The following is a 21,834-nucleotide window of genomic DNA, read 5'->3' on the forward strand; positions in this document are numbered from 1 at the left end:
AAATGGGGCTGGATCTACACTATTGCTTTAAAGCGCTTTATAACAGTTTTATAGCGCTTTAAAGCAGTTAAAGCGCTTTATAACTGTTATAAAGCGCTTTAAAGCAGTAGTGTAGATCCTGCCTTAGTGTGTTCCTCAGCAGACACTAATGTGTTTTTCAAGTAGAAAGCTTGAAAACTGGTAGATTATGCAATAGCAATAAACACTGATCGTGCTTTAACAATAATGACCAATAAATATATTCTTAATTCTACCATCCTCTATCTACTTAGCGCTGTTTAGAAGAAGCCTCAGGCTTTTATGATACTTAAGTGGGGCTTTTCCTGGCAGTTTAGTGTTTATTTTCTTAAGAAACTACACCCAACTCAGCCCTGCCACTGTTGCAGGATTCCCACAACCCTAGCAACACTGTTAAATATTATCTAGCAGTAATTTATCTATTTATTTAAAACATTTGTATCCCACCCGATATCATTAAGATCTCAGAGTGGCGTACAGATAAAAGCATACAGTATAAAACAATAAATATGCAGTTAAAAACAAATTAAACATGAACAAAGTTAAAACAATATATAATTTAAAAGCAGTAACACCAGCATTAAGAAATCTCTGTAGCCAAAACCTAAATAAAATTTAATAAACTGGTAACTTGGTGAAGGTTTAATTTTCATTATGCATTTGAATGGTCAGAGGGAAAACTCCTTTGGTGGAATTCATTTATAATATTCATTACTTTTGGTTGCTCTCTTAGCTTAGCTTAATCAACATAAAGGATAGGGGAAACTGTGTACATAATCATAATGAAACTGATCTTCCAGATCCTTCAGAAGTCAAGTAGTTATATCTAGAGATGTAAAATTTCCATAAATTTCAAAGCTATGGAAAAAATGGTTTCCCCCTGTTTTTCTCGGGGTGTGTGTGGAAATTTTCAGAAAAACTGAAAAGTTGAAATATTAGCACTTTTTACAGATTGAAAGTCACTTTGTTACTTTAGGAACATAAAATGTAATTATGTACAAGTTGATTCGGCATAAAATTATTACATTTGGTACAATGTATTCAAACGATTATTACAAATTGAATTTACTTTTTAAAATGTTTACTATTTTTGTAACAAATGGAGCCACAAGCTCCTGAACTGTAAGGAAACTCTTTGGCTTTGCCAGTTTATGAGGAGCAGTAAAAAAACAATTAAAAAACAAACAAAAAACCAGAAGAAACCATCAACATTAGTAACAAAGAAAATGATTTATGTCTCCACTAGTCCTCCACTGAGAAAAGCCGGGGGGGGGGGGGGACACGACGACACCAGGATTCAATGAATACGCAAGAAATTTAATCAGACTCATTTCCTGAGCTATAGCTATCACTATTAGTTTCAGTCTCTGCTTTATTGGCAGTGTCCCCTAGAGGTAAAAATGCATCTTGCTCTTGCATTTGAGAGTTGTAGTCTAAGTTTGCAACCTAGGATTTGCTTGTTCTCAGTGCATGGAAAATGTAATAATCTGATACTGTACATAGTTTTTAGAAATCATTTGGAGAAATATATGAACACCTTGTCTTAAACATTTTATTCATCATGTTAAAATAAAACATTCCACAACCCATTTTTTCATCCCCCCCCCCAATTTTTCGATAGGGAGTCTTTGGCGGGGGGGGGGGGGAATGGGAAAAAAAATCTGAATTTTTCATTCTTTTGGGGGCCTTCACATCTCTAGTTATATCTGAGGTTACCATGGTTGCAGAATCATGAGTAGAGAATATAATGCTGAATGCTACCTCAATCATAATGCAAAGGCTTTCCCACTGATTTTCAAAGCTGACTTTTGCCCAGTCATAATAAAAATAGCAAAGAAAAGTGACTGTCCACTCTCTGGAAATAATTGATTTCAATAAGCTTATTTGCTAATCACTTCATTAAGGGCATAATCCTAAGCATGTTTAGGCACAAAAAAGTACTACAACTCCCAGCATTCCACAGCCAGCCACGTTGGAATTGTAGGGCTTTTTTCTGTCTAAGCATGCATAGGATTGCACTCAAAGTTAAATTGGCATGATTGTTCTAAGCATCCAATTATTCCAAGATGTTCCTAATCAACTCACAGCTAGCAGAATGAAGTGTCCTCTTATATAATACATGTGAGCAATAGGATTTAAACAAATAAAGATATTGGTGAATATGTTAGACAATTTTCAACCACATCACAAATGTAGCATGACCTTTGTAAAAGAAAAAGGGGGAAAGACTTTCTAGTTAAACCCCTCCCTCATTTTAAAGTGAACAGTAAGGCAGTCCATATATATATATATATATATATATATATATATATATATATATATATATATACACATATATAGTATCAGATCATTGAAAATTGATCTAATTTATATTCCAGTCTTCCACAAAAGAGCCCAGGATAACATACCTGAAAATTACTCCACTTTATCCCCACAAGGCAGATTACTTTGAGAAAGAGTGACTGGTCCAAAGTCACCCAGTGAGCTGTATAGTTCCAGCAGGAATTTGAACCCAGAATTTCCTTCATCAAAGTCCAACATTCTATCGAATACTTCACACTGATAGTCTTTAACTTTTACGATACTCAGAAAGGAACTTCAACCCAACAGTTACTGCCATTTTTCTTTTACTAAGACACATAGATTTATCAACCAATTAAATATGATTTGCTTTTAACTTATAGATATAAATATTCAAGAGCCAGTGTGGTGTAGTGGCTAAAGTGTTGGACTGAGAGTCAGGAGATCCAGATTCTAGTCCCCACTCAGCCATGGAAACCCACTGGGTGACTTTGGGCCAGTCGCAGACTCTCAGTTCAACCTATCTCACAGGGTTGTTATTGTGAGGATAAAAAAGAAAGGAGGAGGCTTATATAATCATCATCATCATCATCATCAAATACCTGAATGCATGCAATTTTTGAGCCATGTTCAAAATATAACCCATGTCCAGATATATGCATGCACAGATGGATGCTGTTCATGCACTGCTGCACATTTTTGCATGCACCTAGCCCCCACCATATGGCTGCACTGTAAAGTTCAACAATACACATTGCCTGCTCAGGAGGGTTTGTCCCAGCTCTGCTTCTTCACAATAAGAAACAGGAAGTAAGAAGAGAATGTATTCTATTCACCTTCTCTTCTAAGTGAGTGTTTTGAACAATTCCTAAATCAGTGTCAGGAATTGCACAAAGCCCTTCAGTCCAGCAGGGGATGTACTCGTGAACTCTGCTTTTGTGCATATACCACCTTGTTAAATTGTATAATCTAGCATTTCATAAAACAAAATCTAAAAATATTGGAGAATACACCCAATCCAGACAAAGATAGTTGCACTTGCTCCACTAAAATCAGTGAGACAAGTTAATGCATGAATAGGTTGGGAGGCGAGGAAGACAGGAGGATGTTGTGGGATTGCAACTGGCATGCAGAATACCAAGGGTCCACAATTACTTCTGGTTGTAGTGACATGCAAAATAACTTTCTGTGCTGGACTTAGCACATGCCAGCAGGAGCTATATAGCTCTCTTCAGTCAACTCATCATAGGCTGGATATTTTCTAGGGATGGCAGCATGCTGAGGGGGTTGTGTGACTCAGCCCTTCCATCAGATACAAACTCTGCCAAAATCCACTAAACCCATGTTCTCAGTGCACTGATTCAGCTGAGTAACTTGGCCCCAAGCTGCACTGAAATAAGGGAGTTGTTTTTAAGTGAACACAATTAAAACTGGGATACCAATTTGTTATAATCCTAAAATGTTGCCTGGCACTAAATAATACCATATTTACTGAAAATAAACAGATATAGTTTAAAATACAAGGTTGGTTTTTTGTTTTGTTTTTTAGAACACAGAATGTTTTATTGGACAGGAGCAGATCATTGTAACATTCAGCTTTATGTTTCTAATGAGTCAGGTGAGAAACAAAAAGTAGTAACACAAATACCCACTATGCTCAACAATGTCAACAACGTAAACCTTTTATCACTAGAACTCAGTTTTACGATTTCTATAACTGTAGCTGCCTGGCAACATCCTTTGCAGCCTAAGAGTTGATGTCACCTTTCACCTTGAATTTTTCAAGGTGATGATCTGCCTCAAGATCTGTTCCATTCCTATAATCACATTAATCACTAATCATATGAATTATCCTTGTTTGTGAGATTGAGTCCAGAAATGCTTCAAATCCTTCCATGTGATATTTTAAAATAAAATCACATTTACATTTATTTAGCCTATGAAAACACAGCATTGCAAGTTGATGTTTGGTTTGGGTTAATCTTTATTTAACGAAGGGCAATCCAAGATTGTAGCCAGTAGAATTACACATAAGCATTACTTCTTCCCTTCTTTCTTCACATTCTGGCAATGTTATTTATATGTTACTGATAAAATGACAACTGAGCAAGAGCAATTATGAGGCCAAAATATATTCTTCACTGTACCAATCACTTCTGGATTTACAATCACAATCCTGACATTAGCACTCTCAAAATACAATGCCAATATAAATTATGAAGGCCATACATAACCCTTGCAAGCAAATAAAATAAAATAAAATGCTATTTTGTGACAAGATGTTTGCAACATGGCCTTCCAGTCAAATATCCTTCCTGACATCTTCTTAGTGCCACTTTATGTATTAACCTTATTGCTTTTTGTTTCAGAAGGCATTTGCATTGCATTCAATGCTGTAATGATGGAAACCACAAATCCTTTTGAGATCAATAACATAGCGGTGAAATTGCTGAGGGCAGGCAAAGAGAAAGCTGCAGTTGTGAGATGAAGAATGACCTGAAGCAGAGATGCAGCACAACCCTGGTGGCAGGCAGCACTTTCCAGTAAAGGAAAAAGGAAAGCACTAGTGTAGCTCAATCCCCATGTGGTGGAATGTGCCGGGTGGGATATCTAAGGGAGCTGTGGAGCCTGGTCTATGCAGTTTCACTGATTTGAAAGTGGAGGTGGGGTTCTAGAAGGCTGCCTCTGGGAAATGTTATGATCTGAAATAAGCACTCTTTTCCAAGGAGCAAAATTACTTTCCAACATGAGCCCCCCCCCCCCCCCGGCAGCTATTGCAAGCTGGTTTTTCAGCTATATCCCATTTTAAAGGGGTTCCCCTCGTTTGCTGTTTTATTCCGCATCACAGAACCAGTAGCAGCTTTTTTTGTTTTAAATCACAAAGTGTTTTCCAAGCGGAGCTGCTCTAGGAAATATAATGGCAGTGGGGGAAGCATTCTGTCAGGCAGGCACAGCCCTAGAGAACAGATCTTCCTGCTCCCCAGGCTCCCCATCCCTTCTCATTTTTGATCTGACCACATCATTTCCCCAAAACTAGGAATAACAATAACAATGATAATAATAGGGTTTCGCATTTCTGGATGCCCCACCCCCTCCCCTGCAAGCCATAAAAAGCCACTATTTTGTGCCCTGGAGTTTAGCCTCCCCAAACCGCTGAGAACTGTTCTTGCTGCTTCCAGCACCAGCCTGCCAGATGCCCCCCACCCCCCTGGGAAGCTCAGCAGGACACGATGGAGCCAGGTGCCCCCCACCCCGGGTGGTTCCCCGCAACAACTGCCCCCTCCCCTCTGCCTCCCCGCCTTTCAAGGCGGCATCTCTGCAGCAGAGCCGGTTCGGTCTCTCTGCCTCCCATCTCTCTCGCCCAAGAAAGGTAGTAGACAAACAGGAGGCCAGCGGCGCCCTGAGGCTCGCTTACCATAAAGCCATTGCTGCGCGGGGCTGCCCAGTCTCGCGTCGGTGCGGAGAAGCAGGCTGTTTGCCTGCCTGGGGTTTTTGCTAGAAAAAGCTGCTGCTCGCTGCGCCTACAATAGCAAACAATGAGAAGGGGGCCGAGCCTGGCCCAGCAGCCGCACGCCGCTCGCCTCAGCTCTCCTCCTCCACCTCCCCTAATCTGTGACCAGCCGCCAGGGACGGCGCGCGCTAATTTCTCCTCACACGCCGCTTTCGTTTCTCAAGCAAAGCGCCGCCGCCGCGAAGAACGTCTCCGTTTCTCTCCTCAGCAAGGCGATGGGGTGGCGCCACGTGCGGGCTCGCGCTCACCCCGCCATAGCGGCGGTGGGGTGGGGCAAAAGGCAGGCCCACCTCGGGGGAAACGGAACGAACAGCTGGGGACGGTGGAGCGGCGTGCACGCGAGCGCAAAGCCGCCTGCTGTTTTCTTCCCCTTGCAACAGCCCCGATCTTTGGTGACCTCGGCGTGTTAGCAAAACTTTCCGGCAAGGGCCGCACATGCCAAGTCCAGAGCGTGAGACTATCATGAGATAGTACCCACCCTAGTGCGCCTACAACACGTTCGCTACGCAGTGCAGTATCCCCCTATCTTGGTGTGGCTTTGCTAACAGTCTACTGAGATAAGCAGGGACACAGTATAGTAGAGGGTGAGAGGCAGGCTGGAGTACACACGTGATTCGGCCAGTGCCATAGCATGGGCAAAGGTCTGCCAGTCTGTGGCAGAAACGTCTGCCCGTGCCACTTGCCATTTCTTCTTTTATTATAACCTGACTTCCAACCACGTCCATCAGGATAAAATAGCAATCACACACACAAATTTATGGCACCTGTGCCACAGGTTGCTTATTCTTGATGTAACCCATCTATAAAGTAGCCTGGCCCACATGCCTACAGCAATGGTGTAGGTGAAGGCATTCTTGGAGAGGTAATGTTAAGGTTTAGGAACATTGGCAACAGAAGAAGATTAACAGTGCAATCCTATGCATGTTTAGATAGAACAATGTCCTACAACTCCCAGCATGCTACAGCCAGACATTTAGAGTTGGGAGTTGTAGGACTTTTTTACCCCTAAAAATTCTAAGATACCCATCTACGAGACTTGCCATGAAAAATACTGTGAGACTTTTCATAGACTTGAATTCTCATTTGCTGTGGATTGTTTGCCGGCAGACTGGGTTTGATCTACGACTTTTGGGCTTTCCTCTTCCTGGAGTCATGCAGTGTGGAGATGCCAATGTGAAAGCAGAGGCATTGGACTCCTTGCATCTGTGAGTTTACTCTTTCCTTGGTCTTGATAGGCCTCTTCCATGAAGCCTGGATATTCAAAGTTGGACTAACTCTCTGTGGGTGTGGTTTTGTTTAGGCCTTTCAAGAATTTGTCCCTTTAATTGAGGAATCATGCCAGGAATCGTTGACATTCCTTGTTGGCGTTTGGAACCTGTATATGGATTGGCCATTCCCTTGTGTTCGGAACTGTGGAGATGGCAACAGGGAAATCACATTGATGAGGATCTTAGTCATGGTTTCAGTGATTAGCTTTTGACAGTTCTGGAATTTCTTGGAGCCTATGGGCTCCATCACACTAGTGTTTTATCACACTCTCGTCATGCCTGGTTTGCCGATTTGCAGTGCAGTACTCACAGTATTTATTTATTTAAAACATTTATATCCCACCCTATATCATTAAGATCTCAGAGCAGCATACAGATAAAAACATACAGTATAAAACAATAAATAAATATGAAGTCGTGCCTGCCCTGCAGCCTCTTCTCCTCCATTTTCTGTGTTTTCCTAGAGCAGGGAAAGTCTGGTTTATTTCCTCCATGTGGGATTAAAGCGCCCTTCCACGCCCTCGCGCTATGTCCTTTGCTGGGTGTGTGTGTGTGTGCTTTCAAGGGATGTCTTGCTGATGAAAGAGGAGGGTGGGGTGGTTCTCCTCCAGCATGCCATGTCAAATGAACGGGCTTGTGCTGACTCAGTTGAATGACAAGAGCCAATGAACTGGAGGGGGAATGAGAAGGGGCAGGGCAGGGCGAAGTGGTGTAGGAGAGCAAACAAGCGAAAGGAGATTTTACTAGTACAGTGTCAATACCACAAACATACATGAAAAGGACCATTAGCTTGATTCACTAATGAAATGGAGGTGGAAATCGTGGAGGAAAGCCAGGGGGAGGGGGGAAATAGGTGTACTGGAGCCCTAAAGCTACCGACCATCAGCTATATGATTTCTGAACTGTGTAACCATTAAGCTTTTGCCATGTGACTTCTTGCAGTAAAGAAGTTTCACTGATTTGGGTGTCCCATGTCAGTTTGCCAGAATGTGTGCTTACCTGAGGGACTGGGAAACCTGACACTCTTCCAGGGAATCCATTCACATGGAAGATGTGACATGGCATTTGGCTTGTTCACAGATGTGCAGCCATCTCAGCTTGGGAGCAATTCCTGTTGTTAGCAGGTTGAAAAAAATGCAACCACTATCATGGAAATCAGTGGCAGTTTCAGTCACCACATTCACAGGAAGCCACATGATTATAGCATTGAAGAGCCTGATCCACGTGGAACATTCTCTAGCTCTGGGGCATCAAGTGAACACTTTGACCCTGTGACAAAAGGTGCACACAATTTCCTCTCCTCTTACACTCTCACTTGCTATACCGATTTCCCTACCCATAAAGAGTTTGTATTCTGAAAGGTAATAAATACTATCTGCTGGCTAAGTTTCCTCAATGTTTGCGCAATAAATACCCATGCCCCACCCATATCCTCTCCCCCCCTGCTGGGAGGGGAAGCCATTCAACATCACCTAATTGACTGTAGATGGTGATGGGTAGAATGTTTGTTCCTTATGCCCCGTAGTGCTGCTTTTCTGGCAAGAAGGCAGTAAATGCAGGGAGGGTTTTTTGCTGTATCATATCTTTGCAAAACAATGTAGCCTTCTCTTTCCTCATCCTCTCTCTCTCTCTCTTTCTCTCTCTCTCACTCTCTCTCTCTCTCTCTCTCACACACACACACACTTCATTCACCTGCAGCCATAGCTCTTACTACTGTTTGGTGTCCTTCTTTTTCCCTACTTTTTAATTTCAAACTGTTTTCTTTAAAATAAAATTTATTTCTTCACTTCTGTGGTGTCTAGAGTTTCCATGAACAATTGCACAATGGACAGAAATCTGGAAGAGATAATAGTTGTCATGTGTAGCATTGTTTGATGCACCTATCTTATTAGATGGTTTACAGTCTGAAAGCAAGTCCAAATCTGCCACTCAAAGATCACTTGTTCCACTGTTAACTTGTTGTATTAAGTGAGGCTATTGTGGATCTTACTGCATTGCTCTCTTATTTCGCTTGTTCACTGCAGTCCCATTTCAACAACTTACCACAATGTCCAAGGATATGTTTATACACTTTTCACAAACTGTGTACAATATATCCTGAAGTGTAGCAGCCTACGTTTATCTTCCTTACCATGGATGGGATGTTGCAATTTTGAAAGCAAGGATATTTCTGGCTACTTTGCTTCACAATTGTGGTCGGACTGGGAGGATATATTATAATGCCACAGTCTGTCAAATTCTTTTTGACAGTTCAAACCAGCAGAAATCAGAAAACAAAAACCCCCACACCTGATCACTGATGTATTCTGGTCTTTAAAGGTGCAATCCTCTGCATGTTTAGACAGAAAAAAGCCCTGCAACTCCCATCATCCCTCAGCCAGTCAAGTTAGTTGGAGAATGCTGGGAGTTTTGGGGGCATTTTTTCCCTATCTAAACCTGCAAAGGCTTGTTCCCTAAGGGACTGAACCTATGCTCATGACATTTATTCCCACTTTTTACCTTTATGTGTCATTCTAGCTGCCTTAGAGAAGATCAAAAAGACAATCAGTGGCTTAGCCATCCATAGGCAAAGGGGGTGTAATATGCATGCAAAGTACAACCAGTCCAGAACCAGTCCAGATATGTACAAACAAATACAGTACATATTTATGGTAGAATCTGAGAGAAAAGGGGTATAAAAGTCAGACAACTTCAAAATGCCCCCATCTCATTAGATTTTAGATTTAGCATAAAATGGAAAAGCAAGATCAACTATAGATTTTCCTGAGCCTGCATTAGCTGAGCAGCTAAGAGGTTTTGCTGAGATTCAGAAACCTCCCATAGCTGGATAGCTCCCAGTAAACTACAAATCTCAGGAACCAGGCTGAAGGCAAAACACCCACACTAATCCCACTGTTCATAGACAAACTACAAAGGAGGAGACCACATGACACACTGGGAGGGCTAGCCAACCTGCAGGCTTTGATGGCGCAGAGCAGTAAAGCAGCAGTTTCTGCAGCCGAAACTCTCCCCACGGCCTGAGTTCGATCCCAGCGGAAGCTGGTTTCAGGCAGCCGGCTTGGGTCGACTCAGCCTTCCATCCTCCCGAGGTCGGTAAAATGAGTACCCAGCTAGCTGGGGGAACGGTAATCGTGGCCGGGGAAGGCAACGGCAAACCACCCCGCTATAAGGCCTGCCAAGAAAACGTCAGCGAAAGCTGGCGTCCCTCCAAGAGTCAGTAATGACTCAGTGCTTGCACAAGAGGTTCCTTTCCCTTGATCTTTTAGGAATATTTAGACCCTGATCAATCAGTCATAGCACTTTGAAGTGTGCCCTATACAGATGTTTAAATTAGGTTTAAAGGCAGGTGATATATTTTAAATATGTTGAAGATGGTTTGAAAGAGGTATCACTGCTTATACTGCAGACACATTTCACTTTTGACCCTGGTAAACAAGTTGTTCATGTATTTGTGTTGTTTCAAAAAACCATTTGACCAGAGGCAATGCTTGGACAAAGAAAATAACCACACAAGAGTTTGGGGAAAGGGTGGTTTGAATTTTAATGCGGGTTGAGGGTTTTTAATGGTAATTGTTTTATGTACTATTGTAAAGCGCCATGGTGCTAGAATTGGTGAGGTGGCGCTACAAAAATGTTCTAATAATAATAATAATAATAATAATAATAATAATAATGTACACCACAGTAAGTCCAGCTTCTTTCAAACTACTTTAGTTGTATTCTAATTTACTCCTTATCATTTCAAGTTCTTGCCTGCAGGATGGGCAAAATATTAAGGCACATAGATGCTGGAGGGAACATTTATGCTGTTCTTGTGGTAATATAAAGTTTATTTTCCATTTTTCATCAAATCATCAGAAGAAAAAATCCATTAATAGGAACTTCAAATACTACTAATGGCCATATCAAATGATTAATTTGTCAGTACAGGGCAGCTTGGTATAAATATATATATTAATGAGTTGTGCACAAAGGATCTCTCAAAATTCTCCACCTTATTTGTGGGGAGATCAGTTTGGGAGACATTTCCACTGAATTTCTCCAGGGGGGGAGAGAAATTCTCAACAGTTCCTCATAGGTAGGGTTCCCCATTGGCAGCACAACTTGTAGCACAACTTCTTTCTTTTCTCATAAAGGTTTAGGGTTGTTGTTTTTGGTGCTGCAACAGCATTAACTGTGCTGTCAGACTGACCCCTATTTTGCATCCAACGCAACACTAATGTGTGTGTTCTTTGTAGCTGCAGGGAAGAGCTAGAGTTAGTGCTGAGACAAAATCCGTCCTCCAATTTCCTGAAATTTTCTTCCCCCATGAAAGAGGCTTCCATTGTTCTGCCTCATTCTCAGGGTAATTGTGTGTGGTGTTTTGAGTTTACCTAATCTCTGCTAGACTCATAGGCTGGTTGTACTTCCTGATCTGAAAAGACCCTGTGGGAGGAACTACCTCATGCTGTCTTCCTCAGGGCTTTAATTGAACGGTAGGAAGCTGAGGAGGCTACAGGCTGCAGGAGAGATGATTGTACAATGAAAAACAGGACACTTGCACACAATTGTCAGCCATCTCCAAAGTAAGGTAAGGCCAAGAAACCCAAGCCCATCCCAGAATAATTTCTCCAAAATTTCTTCATTATTGGATTTCTTTTTGAAAGCAATTTTTCTATTAATTTGCATGAGGCTGGGTAAAGAAATGTGAGAGAAATTTTCTTCCCAACACTAATATTAAGTTTTTGCATCATTTGTGATGAGTCCCAATTTTTTGTTGTGGGTTGCTTTTTCTCTGTTCTGCATAGCATGATCAGGAGTAGCTTCAGAATGGTGTGCCTGTTAAGGTCATTTCTGCACCAGCACTTCTTATTGTCATTTTCAGGAAATCTGCATTGGCTAATATTTTACTTCCTGGTTTTGTTATGGAAAAATGTGATCTAGCTCTAAATAGCTATACATGCCTTAGAATTGTGTCTTTCCCTTTGCATGGTAAAAGGCAGTCTGCAAACTTGACATGCTACATACTTGTGCAACGATCCATCACTTGGTAGATGTGGAGGTGACTGTGGTCCTATGCAGGCATTATGCATGTAAAGGACATTCACACATAAATGCAGGCTCAGGGCTACACTCCTGGCCTTGCCCCCAATATCCCGTATTGAACACAGAGGTCTGAATAGGAAGTCTATGGGTAAGCAGCTGCTAGCATGATGGGCTCCACACCATGTGGACACCCACAATAGCAAGGAATCCAAATCACATGGAACCTCAAAGTGTGAGCAGCTGCTTTGCGTAGGACTTCCTAGTCAGACCTCCATGCTCAGTGTGGGAGATTTGGGGTAGAGCTAGTCCAGACACATTATGTTAGAGATGAGGCTAGGAGCGCAGCCCCACTCCTGTGGCTATGTGTGAGTATCCTACACACAAGTAATGCATATGCACTTCCCATACCTACTTCAGATCTAGACATTCCCAAATGACAAATTATTTCTCAGCTAAACATCAGGTGCTAATGTATAATTTTTTTGTACTGGAAACTAAAAGAAGAGTTAGAGAAACTTCTCCCTCCCTCTAAAATGCTTTGCCTTCTTTCTCCATGACTGCATGTGGCACTACAGACAAAAAAAAAAGGAAAGGAAAGGAAAATATGTTTTTTAAAGACATGAATTCTAAGCGATGAGTGGCACATTTGCAATGTAGAGGTGACTTGCTGTGGAGAGGAAGGAGTACATTCTTCTTATGAAAATATTGGGATTATCCTAGTTCCTCTGGAACCTTCCCTGGTAGTTTGGTCTGAGGTGCTAGCATGTTTCGACTAAGGAACGTGATAGCGAGACCCATACACCTCAACCTCTGTGCTATCGGTGCAGCTTACAGGAGTTTTTTGCCCCTTATCCTTGCCATTCAGCAGCACCACCCTAACAATGGCTGGAAGGTGTACTGCAACTTATCAGAAGTATATCAACCAGATCATGTAATCTGAAGGGTCAATAGAGGACACTGTTGCCACTCTGAGCAATTTGTGAGTCAGAGTAGTTCCTTACTGACTCCTGAAAGCTTGTCCTCATTTTTCCTGCTTCAAAACTTGGCCGCCTGCCTGCCTGTACTGGACCCCTGGGCCTTTGGAGCATTGGTTGTTGTCTTTGGAACTTGACCTGTTGCACGCCATTGCCACTTTGCACTGGATCATGCTACTTCCCTCTGCCCCCTTGGACTGACAACCAGTACCCCTAGAGACCCTGAAACCCACCTGGTTGGGATTTAACTCTGCAAGGTCATGCCAATTGGCCACTTGAGCCATCATGGTTCATGCCCTAATGATGTCAGCAGATCAGGCCATCTTTCTTCTAAGTTATTTCAAATGTACTAGAATGTATCACAAGGATGGGTGCTGCTCAAAGCAGAAATTTCTTGGGATTGACAGTGATTTTAGAGTGATCCATGGGAGTTGGGACTAACACTGGGGTCCCTATTACTGCACCCCCACAATGTCTTCTAAGTAGGAATATTATCTTGCCAAAGGGATAACTTGAAACAATATTATATGGTCTGGATTTCAGTACCTTTTAAAACTTTTTACTGGCCCTGCATTCAATAGCACAGAAATTAAGAAGGTAAAGCTTTCCCCACCATTTCTCTCTGTGTCATGGGGGAGGGGAAGCCTTTGCCTGAGAATCTTTTGTGTGTCAGACAGCTGTTTAATACAGGGAATTGATAGATCTGTAAAAAACAAAACAAGGTAGCAACCTTACATATACACTAACTGCACTTGGCTGCTGAGAAGTAGAGTTGGAAATGTTTTACTGGCTTTTTCTCTTTTCTAACAGTTATCTTTGAAGACATTAGCAGCTGATAAATTGCATGCTCGTGATTGCACACTCACGGTTGTTTACAGGTCCTCATGACATCGTCAACCTCTGATGCCTCTCCCACCATTTTCAAACAGGAATCCAACTTTTTATAAAATCCTGAGAATGTTGTAATAAACTGAAAGCTCATAATAAAACACCACCATCTGCTGGTAGTATAACTGAAACATATGGGAAGGACCTGGCAAAAACAAGATGGGGAATGTGTGTGTGTTGTGCTAATAATCATGAAACCTGTCAAGACTCTGGAAGACAAAGCCCAGGAAGGCTGCAGGATTTTTGTTAAATGTGGAGAAGCTGTATGCTGATTTCTGCAGATCAGTCAGCTGTTAAAGGCACAGAAGAGGTCAGACTATTGTTCCCAGTCAGTTCACAACCCTACTGAAATGAGAAATAATGGCTATGTAGAATTTTCCTGAGAAATATTGACAGTCTCATTAAAAAACAAAACAAAACAAAAAAACCGATTAGCTTTCCCCAACATTCCTTCAATGCCCCTCTTGAGGATGAATTTTCAATTTTGTTTAAAATTTTACTTTGGGCCTGTTCAGACAACACACTGAGACCGTAGCTAGACCTAAGGTTTATCCCAGGATTGTCCTGGGGTCAAACCTGTTCATCTAAGTGCCACACAGGGCATCCAGCACTCAGGCAGGGATGAACCCGGGATGATCCTGGGATAAACCTTAGGTCTAGCTACGGCCTAAGCCATGGTTAGGCTGCTAACCCTTAGCAGCAAGTGGTTGGTGGGTGTGTTTAAACCATGGTTCTGTAGAAGATCTGAAATCTCAAGGCTGCAGTTCTACTACACTAGGGTGACCAACTGTCAGGATTTCCCCGGATTTGTCCTGATTTTTGTTCTTTCCATGGTGTCAGGGGGGATTTTCTATAATTTTCAATAATGTCCTGGAATGACACACCTTCCCCTTTAAGGCTGCCATTAGCATGGCAGGAGGGAATGACATGCTTTCTTGAGGCACATCATTCCCCCACCCCGAGCTCCAATTGAGGTCTTAAAGGGGAAAGTGGGTCATTCGTGGACGTTATAGAAAAGGCCCCAACTGGAGTGGATGGTGGTGGTGCAGAATGAAATCCTTTCCCCTCCTCCACTCCAATCGGGTTCTTTAAGGTGGCGGGGGAATAACGTACTTTCTGCAGGACTCAGAAAGCTGCTTCACCACACACACACTAGGTGTCCTCTTTTTTGGTTTCCCAAATATAGTCACCCTATACTACATTAAAATTTGGTAATATGTAGAGTTGGGCATTTACTTCGATAGGTGAAGGCACAACTAATTCTGTATGAGATCAGGGTGTTATTTGGAGAATGGAGAGAGATTTATTTCTGAGTAAACCTGGTTAGGAATATGCTATAAGGCTGCAATCCTAATCATACTTAGAACAGAAAGCTGAAATTGATGGGAATTACTTCTAGGTTAAATGTAGATAAGACTCTGGGCTTCTCTACATTTTTTTTAAATGTGCTGCCTAACCATGGCTACCTGCATTTGCTTTCATTCTTGGATGTGACTGGCTCCAGCAGTCACGTGATTTGAAAATGAATACTTCCTCTGTTCGCTTCCTCAATTGATTTTACTGAGACATCGCCATCTGGTGGTGTAATTATAGTGCAGCGCTGAGATTACACACTAGGTGCTATTTCCTGGATATTCCCACATTATTTCTGTTTTGTTTTTTAACCTGCAAACCCCCCCCCCCACAACCCTAAATATTCCAGGGGATAGCACAGGAGGGGCCCTGGATGCTGATGATGTTGTGAAATGAACCTGCAAACTTCTGTGAGTGGACAGTCATGAGTGTGCTATAAATCGCTCATTTAGAGAAGCTCTGTAAGCAGGCTGAAATCAGGGAGATGAGAGGCAGAAGCCATTTCAGCAGCCCTGCTGAAGACCATCTCCACGAAGATTCCTTCTCCCTCAGCTGTCAACACCAGCAGCCATCCTAGGTGGCTGTACAGAAGGAGCTGAGAGAGGGAAGTGGGGCTATTCCATCACCCCTGCTGAAAGACTTAATCTTTTCCTTTTCCTTCCCCATTCTCTTTCCCATGTGTGGGCAGGGACTGTTCTGTTTTACTGATTATATGAAAGGCACTCCAGGAGCCTTTTGGGTTAGGGTGCGGGATCAAAATACTGTAAATAAATAAGGCTAAAATTCTACATTTGTTTTTGCTTGAAAGTAAGTTTCAAGGCAAGTAGGATCTAGGCCACAACTACATGTTATCCAACTACCTCATGCACTGTATCCCCATCAGCCTCTTAGTGTTGCCAAAACTTGAAATAAACAATAATTTGAATCCTGGATTGGAGCCAACAGAAAATGCTGTGTCAATCTAAGGTGGAAGAAACGAACTGAATGGGCTGGCAATGTTTCCAAACTCTCTGGGTTTATCCCCATGCACTAGACTGATCCCTCTCTTCCTCTGCCATATTGAACACTTATGGTATATTTTATTTTGTATGACTCTTCCACAGTTTGCTTCTGACAGCTTGCCAAAGAGTTGTTTGGTAGGCTGTTGAGAATGTGATTGTCCTGGGGGGTGGGGTGGGGGGTGGAAGCATGCAGAGAGAGTCGCCTATATGCACCCCTTTTTCTAGCACAATTATAATGGTAGCAGGAGTAGCAGCAGCACAAAGGGGAAATTCAGGAGGGTTAGTTTCAGCAATGGGCTGGTGCCATGAGACACACATAGAGATATGAAGGCCTGGAAACCCCTCCAGAAAAAAAGAGGAAACAACCAAACAAATGCAACCTCCATTTTTCTCCATGGATTCTAGGGAAATTTGGGAGGGGGGAATACATTTCCTCTGAATTTTTCTGTTCCCCACACCCCCAGTCTTCACATCTTTAGCTGCACAGGAGGCTTCAGAGAGCAACATGCAGCCTGTGGGCCATGGGTTGCTCATATTTATAAATGAATTTATTTATGAACATTATTACCCACTTTTCATTATAAAATAACCCCAAAGCATGTTTATGTGCTTCATACCCACAGAAGGGGTCACTATGCTTGGAAATTTCATGCATTTCTGTCAAAAGGTTTATAGCTGTTTGTTGATTTTGCAATGGTAGTCAATGGGGAGTCATGAAGCTTCAGGATTCCCAGATTTGAGTCAAATCGGGCAACCTCTGAAGTGATCAAAGCAGATGTGGCCTGTTTTCCAAATTGCCATATTGGGGTCTGAACCAAATATTATGGTCCGTTATTAATTACTTTTCTGCCCCAAAGGGTCCCCAGGGCAATATGCAACTTTAAAATAGTCTCATAAAAACAGAACAAAACAAAGCCATCTTTAAAAGAAACCCAGAGAGCAAATTAATCCATTAAAAGCCGGATGGAACAAAACAATAGCTTCGTTTTTAGGAAAATGGCACCAGGAATAGGCAGTTGCTGTAGAAATGTGATGGCAATGCACCCCAGATTTCATTCCTGCAATCCCACTCACCCAGAAACATCTTTGAAACCACAGCCACGGTTTGAGGCCTGTGCCATGTTATGCTCTTTTAACTAGTTTTATGTATTATATTGTATTTAATGTTGTTCCCCACCTCGATCCAGAGGGAGAGGCAGGTAAGAAAATAATAATAATAATAATAATAATAATAATAATAATAATAATAATAATAATAGAAAAGAAAGAAAGCTGGTGGCCAGAGTTTTGGAACACAAGTGCAATTTCTGTGATTCTGTAAAATTTATTTATTATTTATTTAATTTTATTTCTATACTGCCCAATAGCCAAAGCTCTCTGGATGCTTCACAAAAATTAAAACCACAAAATACAGCATAAAATATAATGGCTTAAAACTGCAGTATAAAAGTGCAACCAGAATAAAACCTAGTAGCAGTGCAGAGATTTAAAATGCAATAGCAGATTTAAAGCAGCAGAGCTAAAAACTGGAATGCTAAAAATGCTTGGGAAAATAGGGCTTTACTTGGTGAAAAGAAACTTTTATTTATTTATTTTTATAAACGTGACCATTTAAGCTGAATAAAACTGGATAATTGCACACTGCTTTATTAAAGGTATATGTGGAAAACATAGCCTAAATCTTATAGCAGAGCCACTTTGCTCCATAGGATTTTGGTATGAATGTAAAACGATGTGACTCATCAAAATATTCCAGCTACTTTAGATTTGGTAGGATAATCTAGGGCCATAGCTAGACCTAAGGTTTATCCCTGGATCGTCCAGGGGTCAAACCTGTTCATCTAGGTGACACACAGGGGATCCAGTGTTCAGGCAGGGATGATCCCAGGATAAACCCTAGGTCTAGCTGTGGCCAAGGTTTCCCTTAAGAAGTACAATGTCCAAAGTTTGCTTAGCTTAATTCTTCATTTGACTGGCCAGTGCTGACAACCATGACCAATTTGTGTGTCACCAGTCACTGTTCGAATCCCATTCTACTTTTATCAGAATAATTTCTGAATTACTCCCATTTAGAAAAGATATCCAGTGAATTGTCTTTCCTCTTCATAATTGTCAAAACCAGCATGGAAGCCTGGTTGTGATGGGTCTTAGAATGTAGTTCTTAGAATGTCTTAGAACTACATTTCCCAACAGTCTCAGCTGCAGTCAGATCTTTCTCACCATTTCAAGTGCCCAGTGGCAGGCACAAGTGGCACTGAGGGAGGGAGCAAAGATTTACAAGCCTCCCATAGCTGCAATAGTGCTGCAATGACAGGTAGATACGGGGTAATGCAGACATTTTGTTACCTGTGGCACAGCAGCAAATGGTGTCCCCTCCTCTGCAATTCTCCTCCCTCCATAATCAGTGTACATAGTGCCCAAGACCAGCCGAGTTACTGTGGCATCCAAGCGGGTGGGGAATCTCACAAGCACCTCTACACCTTCCTGGCAGTAAACATACAATAATAATAAAATAACAATTGCTGCCCTTTTATAACAGCCCAAATCAGCTCCCATCAATTAATGGGAGGGCCAGTCTTGGCTGGGTCCATCAGGCAGTAGTGTTGACTGTGCAGTTAAGCATAGGATGTAGCTGCCAATTGGCTTGGCTAGATGGAAGGTGAGGTGACCACCTTCCAAATGATTATTAGGAACTATTATTATTATTATTATTAATAATATTTATTTATAAAGCGCCATCCATTTTCATGGTGCTGTACAGAATAAAACAAAATAACACAATCTGCCATATGGCTTATAAACTAATATCACCGTAACAGACAGGGGAGGGAGGGGAAAAACCAATAGGGGTAGGGGACATTAAAACTAATACCAATATGACCACGCAACGGTTAAAATGCTTTCGAGAAAGGAAATGTTTTCAAGTGAGATTTAAAAACAAATTGACGCTGTGGTCCGCAAATGCACTGGAAGAGAATTCCAGGCATAGGGGGCAGCAAGCGAGAATGGTCGAAGATGAGTGAGAGATGTGGAAACTCTTGGGCAGGTAAGAGACATGGTGTTATTGGAGCCGAGGGCATGAGCAGGGTGATGAAATAAGGGATGAAAGGTCGGGAGGAGCCAGATTATGACAGGTTTTAAAAGTAAGAAGCAGCAGCTTGTATTGGATTCTATAAGAGTTAGGAAGCCAGTGGAGGGACTTTAAAAGCGGGGTGACATGATCAAAACGAACTAATGGTGAATGAGGACTGTTCATAGGGATGGAGGAGACATTTGCACCTGATTTAGGACCAGTTATACAAACTGAAACTCAGTTATCCATCAACAATTTTACTTCTCCGAATTTTGCAATGGAGTGACCCAGTAAAAACAAAAATGTGTACAAAAATGCATATGTTGGAAAAAGGTGGACTCAAAATGCATATACTAGTAAAAATAACATTAAAATGTGTTATATTAAGAAAACTGCTGCCAAGCATGTGTATATACCGTATTTCTTCGATTCTAAGACGCCATCGATTGTAAGATGCACACTAATTTCAGTACCACCAATAGAAAAAAAGCTTTGATTCTAAGAAATAATAAATGCACCTGCGATTCTAAGATGCACCCCGTTTTTAGAGATGTTTATTTGGGGGGGGAAAGTGTCTTAGAATCAAAGAAATATGCTAATAATATCACTAGGCCCAGGCTCAAAAGAAGATCAAAGACCCCGGGGCTAACATATGGAGTAGGAGTAGGGCAGGGCTGCTGAACTAGTTTTGCAAGTTCCATAAATCCTTTGTAATATTACTGATGATTTATCACTCTGTGCCAGTCCCTCAGTGAAAGAAACAACAAAACTGTGTGACTCACGAAGAAATGTCAAACTGAAATTGCCTGCAATGTTTAGAGCAGCCTTCCTCCTGGTGTGTTGTTGAGGCTTAACTCCCACCATCACACAGCTGATGCATCAGGAGGGCACCAGGTTGGGGAAGGCTGATTTAGAACAGATGGGTGGGCTAAAAATAAAACCCCTGGTGCTAAAGGCAGCACCGTTCACTGGGTGTTTTCCTTGACATGCCCTAATAATTGCCAGGTGTGCTTTGTCTTGTTCTCCATCTGTATGATGTTCTGTCTGTAGCTGCCAGCATACTATTTATTTTATTTATTAATATTTATGTACTGCTTAATAGAATAAAATCTCAAAGCAGTTTACATATTGTTAAAATACATATGTAATACAATGTAGTAATACAATTATAACTTGCAACAACAAAAACAACAGCAACATAAATAAATATGGAGCATCATCCTAATCTGTTACAGACCATTGAAATTTTCATGTTAGGACAGTAATGTAATAATTCTGCTATTTCTGGTTTTACGTTTCATTCCCATTGCCAGTTAGCCTTTTTTACAACAACATCATCATCAACAACAATACAAATACCCTGGACAAGTCTCTCGGTTGATCTCTTCCTGCTTTTATGACAGTTTCCTTTAAGGTAACTTCTAATTTATGTTGCTACACTGACATAGTGAGCCAAGCCTCTCTCTGTTGTAACTTGTACTAAGTTGTGAGAGCCTTCAGTTAACCGACACTCACCTCTGTCTCACTGGGCTGGGCCTGTGAAAATGCCATTGGTTCTCAGCATGCGTGATTATGAAAGTCCTTACAGTGAACACAGGAAGCACTTGGAGAAAGTGAACAACCCTGAAGTCTTTCAGAGCACGCAACTGAAGGGCTTTGCAAATTAGATTTTTAAAAAAATCACATTTAAACAAATCGAAGGGCAATACAAAGTCAAGGGCCTGCCAATTGAACAAGGAGCAAGGATTCCAGCCAGAATCCAAAGGAAAGTCATGGGGATACTATATTCACAGGTATGTAGCCAACTTTTCCAAGACTACTCCCTACAGCAGCAAATATTATGTATGGAATTCATTCCTACTTGGTTCAAAGGATTAAAAAAATACAGTTCAAACACCCTTATCAGATCTAAAATGTACTTTTAAAATATGATCTCTGGGATGAGGTGTGTTACTAGTAAGTGGAATACTCAAGTGTTCACCATACTGTGAATTAAATGAGAGTCGTGAATGTGAATTGAAGGATAGTTGCAGGTTAAATGTGAAAAGGGTATTTTTTCCAGTATCCTAAACCGAGGTGTTTCTGCAGTTATTTGTTAATGAAAGGGGGGTGGGGAATGACAAAAAGTCCTTGTCTTTTTTGCTTATTCCCATTTCACATCAGATTCCTTATTGACCTAAAGTTTATATCTTTGAAGTTGGAAATTGTATTATGAGTTAATGGAACATGCTGCCAAATATTTGCCCTTACTAAAAGAAAAAATGGTTCTGCAGTAAATCATAAATGTAAGCAAATGTGTAACTTTCTATATAATTGTCCATCTAAATTTATATAAATTAATCCTAATAGAGAATTTGGGCTGTTGAGTGCAGATAGGACTGGAGCCAAAATGGGTCACTGAAAAACAAGGGTTGAGTGAACC

General features: G+C 41.5%; 2 protein-coding genes across 3 annotated transcripts in view; one reads left to right on the forward strand and one right to left on the reverse strand.

Annotated features, from left to right (window-relative positions):
* Positions 1 to 5,907, reverse strand: part of STAMBPL1 (STAM binding protein like 1) — a 30,317-nt gene extending 24,410 nt beyond the window's left edge. For both annotated transcript variants that reach the window (XM_063132918.1, XM_063132917.1), the window contains exon 1: positions 5,735 to 5,907. In XM_063132918.1, the coding sequence (XP_062988988.1) occupies positions 5,735 to 5,737 (3 nt within the window). In that variant the 5' untranslated portion in view covers positions 5,738 to 5,907. The remainder of the gene's footprint in view (positions 1 to 5,734) is intronic.
* A 15,037-nt stretch (positions 5,908 to 20,944) lies between these two features.
* Positions 20,945 to 21,834, forward strand: part of ANKRD22 (ankyrin repeat domain 22) — a 31,243-nt gene continuing 30,353 nt past the window's right edge. Inside the window, exon 1 of the mRNA XM_063132950.1 lies at positions 20,945 to 21,205. Within this exon, the coding sequence (XP_062989020.1) occupies positions 21,185 to 21,205 (21 nt within the window). The 5' untranslated portion in view covers positions 20,945 to 21,184. The remainder of the gene's footprint in view (positions 21,206 to 21,834) is intronic.

Source organism: Elgaria multicarinata, chromosome 8, assembly GCF_023053635.1.
Source record: "Elgaria multicarinata webbii isolate HBS135686 ecotype San Diego chromosome 8, rElgMul1.1.pri, whole genome shotgun sequence".
Classification (NCBI taxonomy): domain Eukaryota; kingdom Metazoa; phylum Chordata; class Lepidosauria; order Squamata; family Anguidae; genus Elgaria; species Elgaria multicarinata.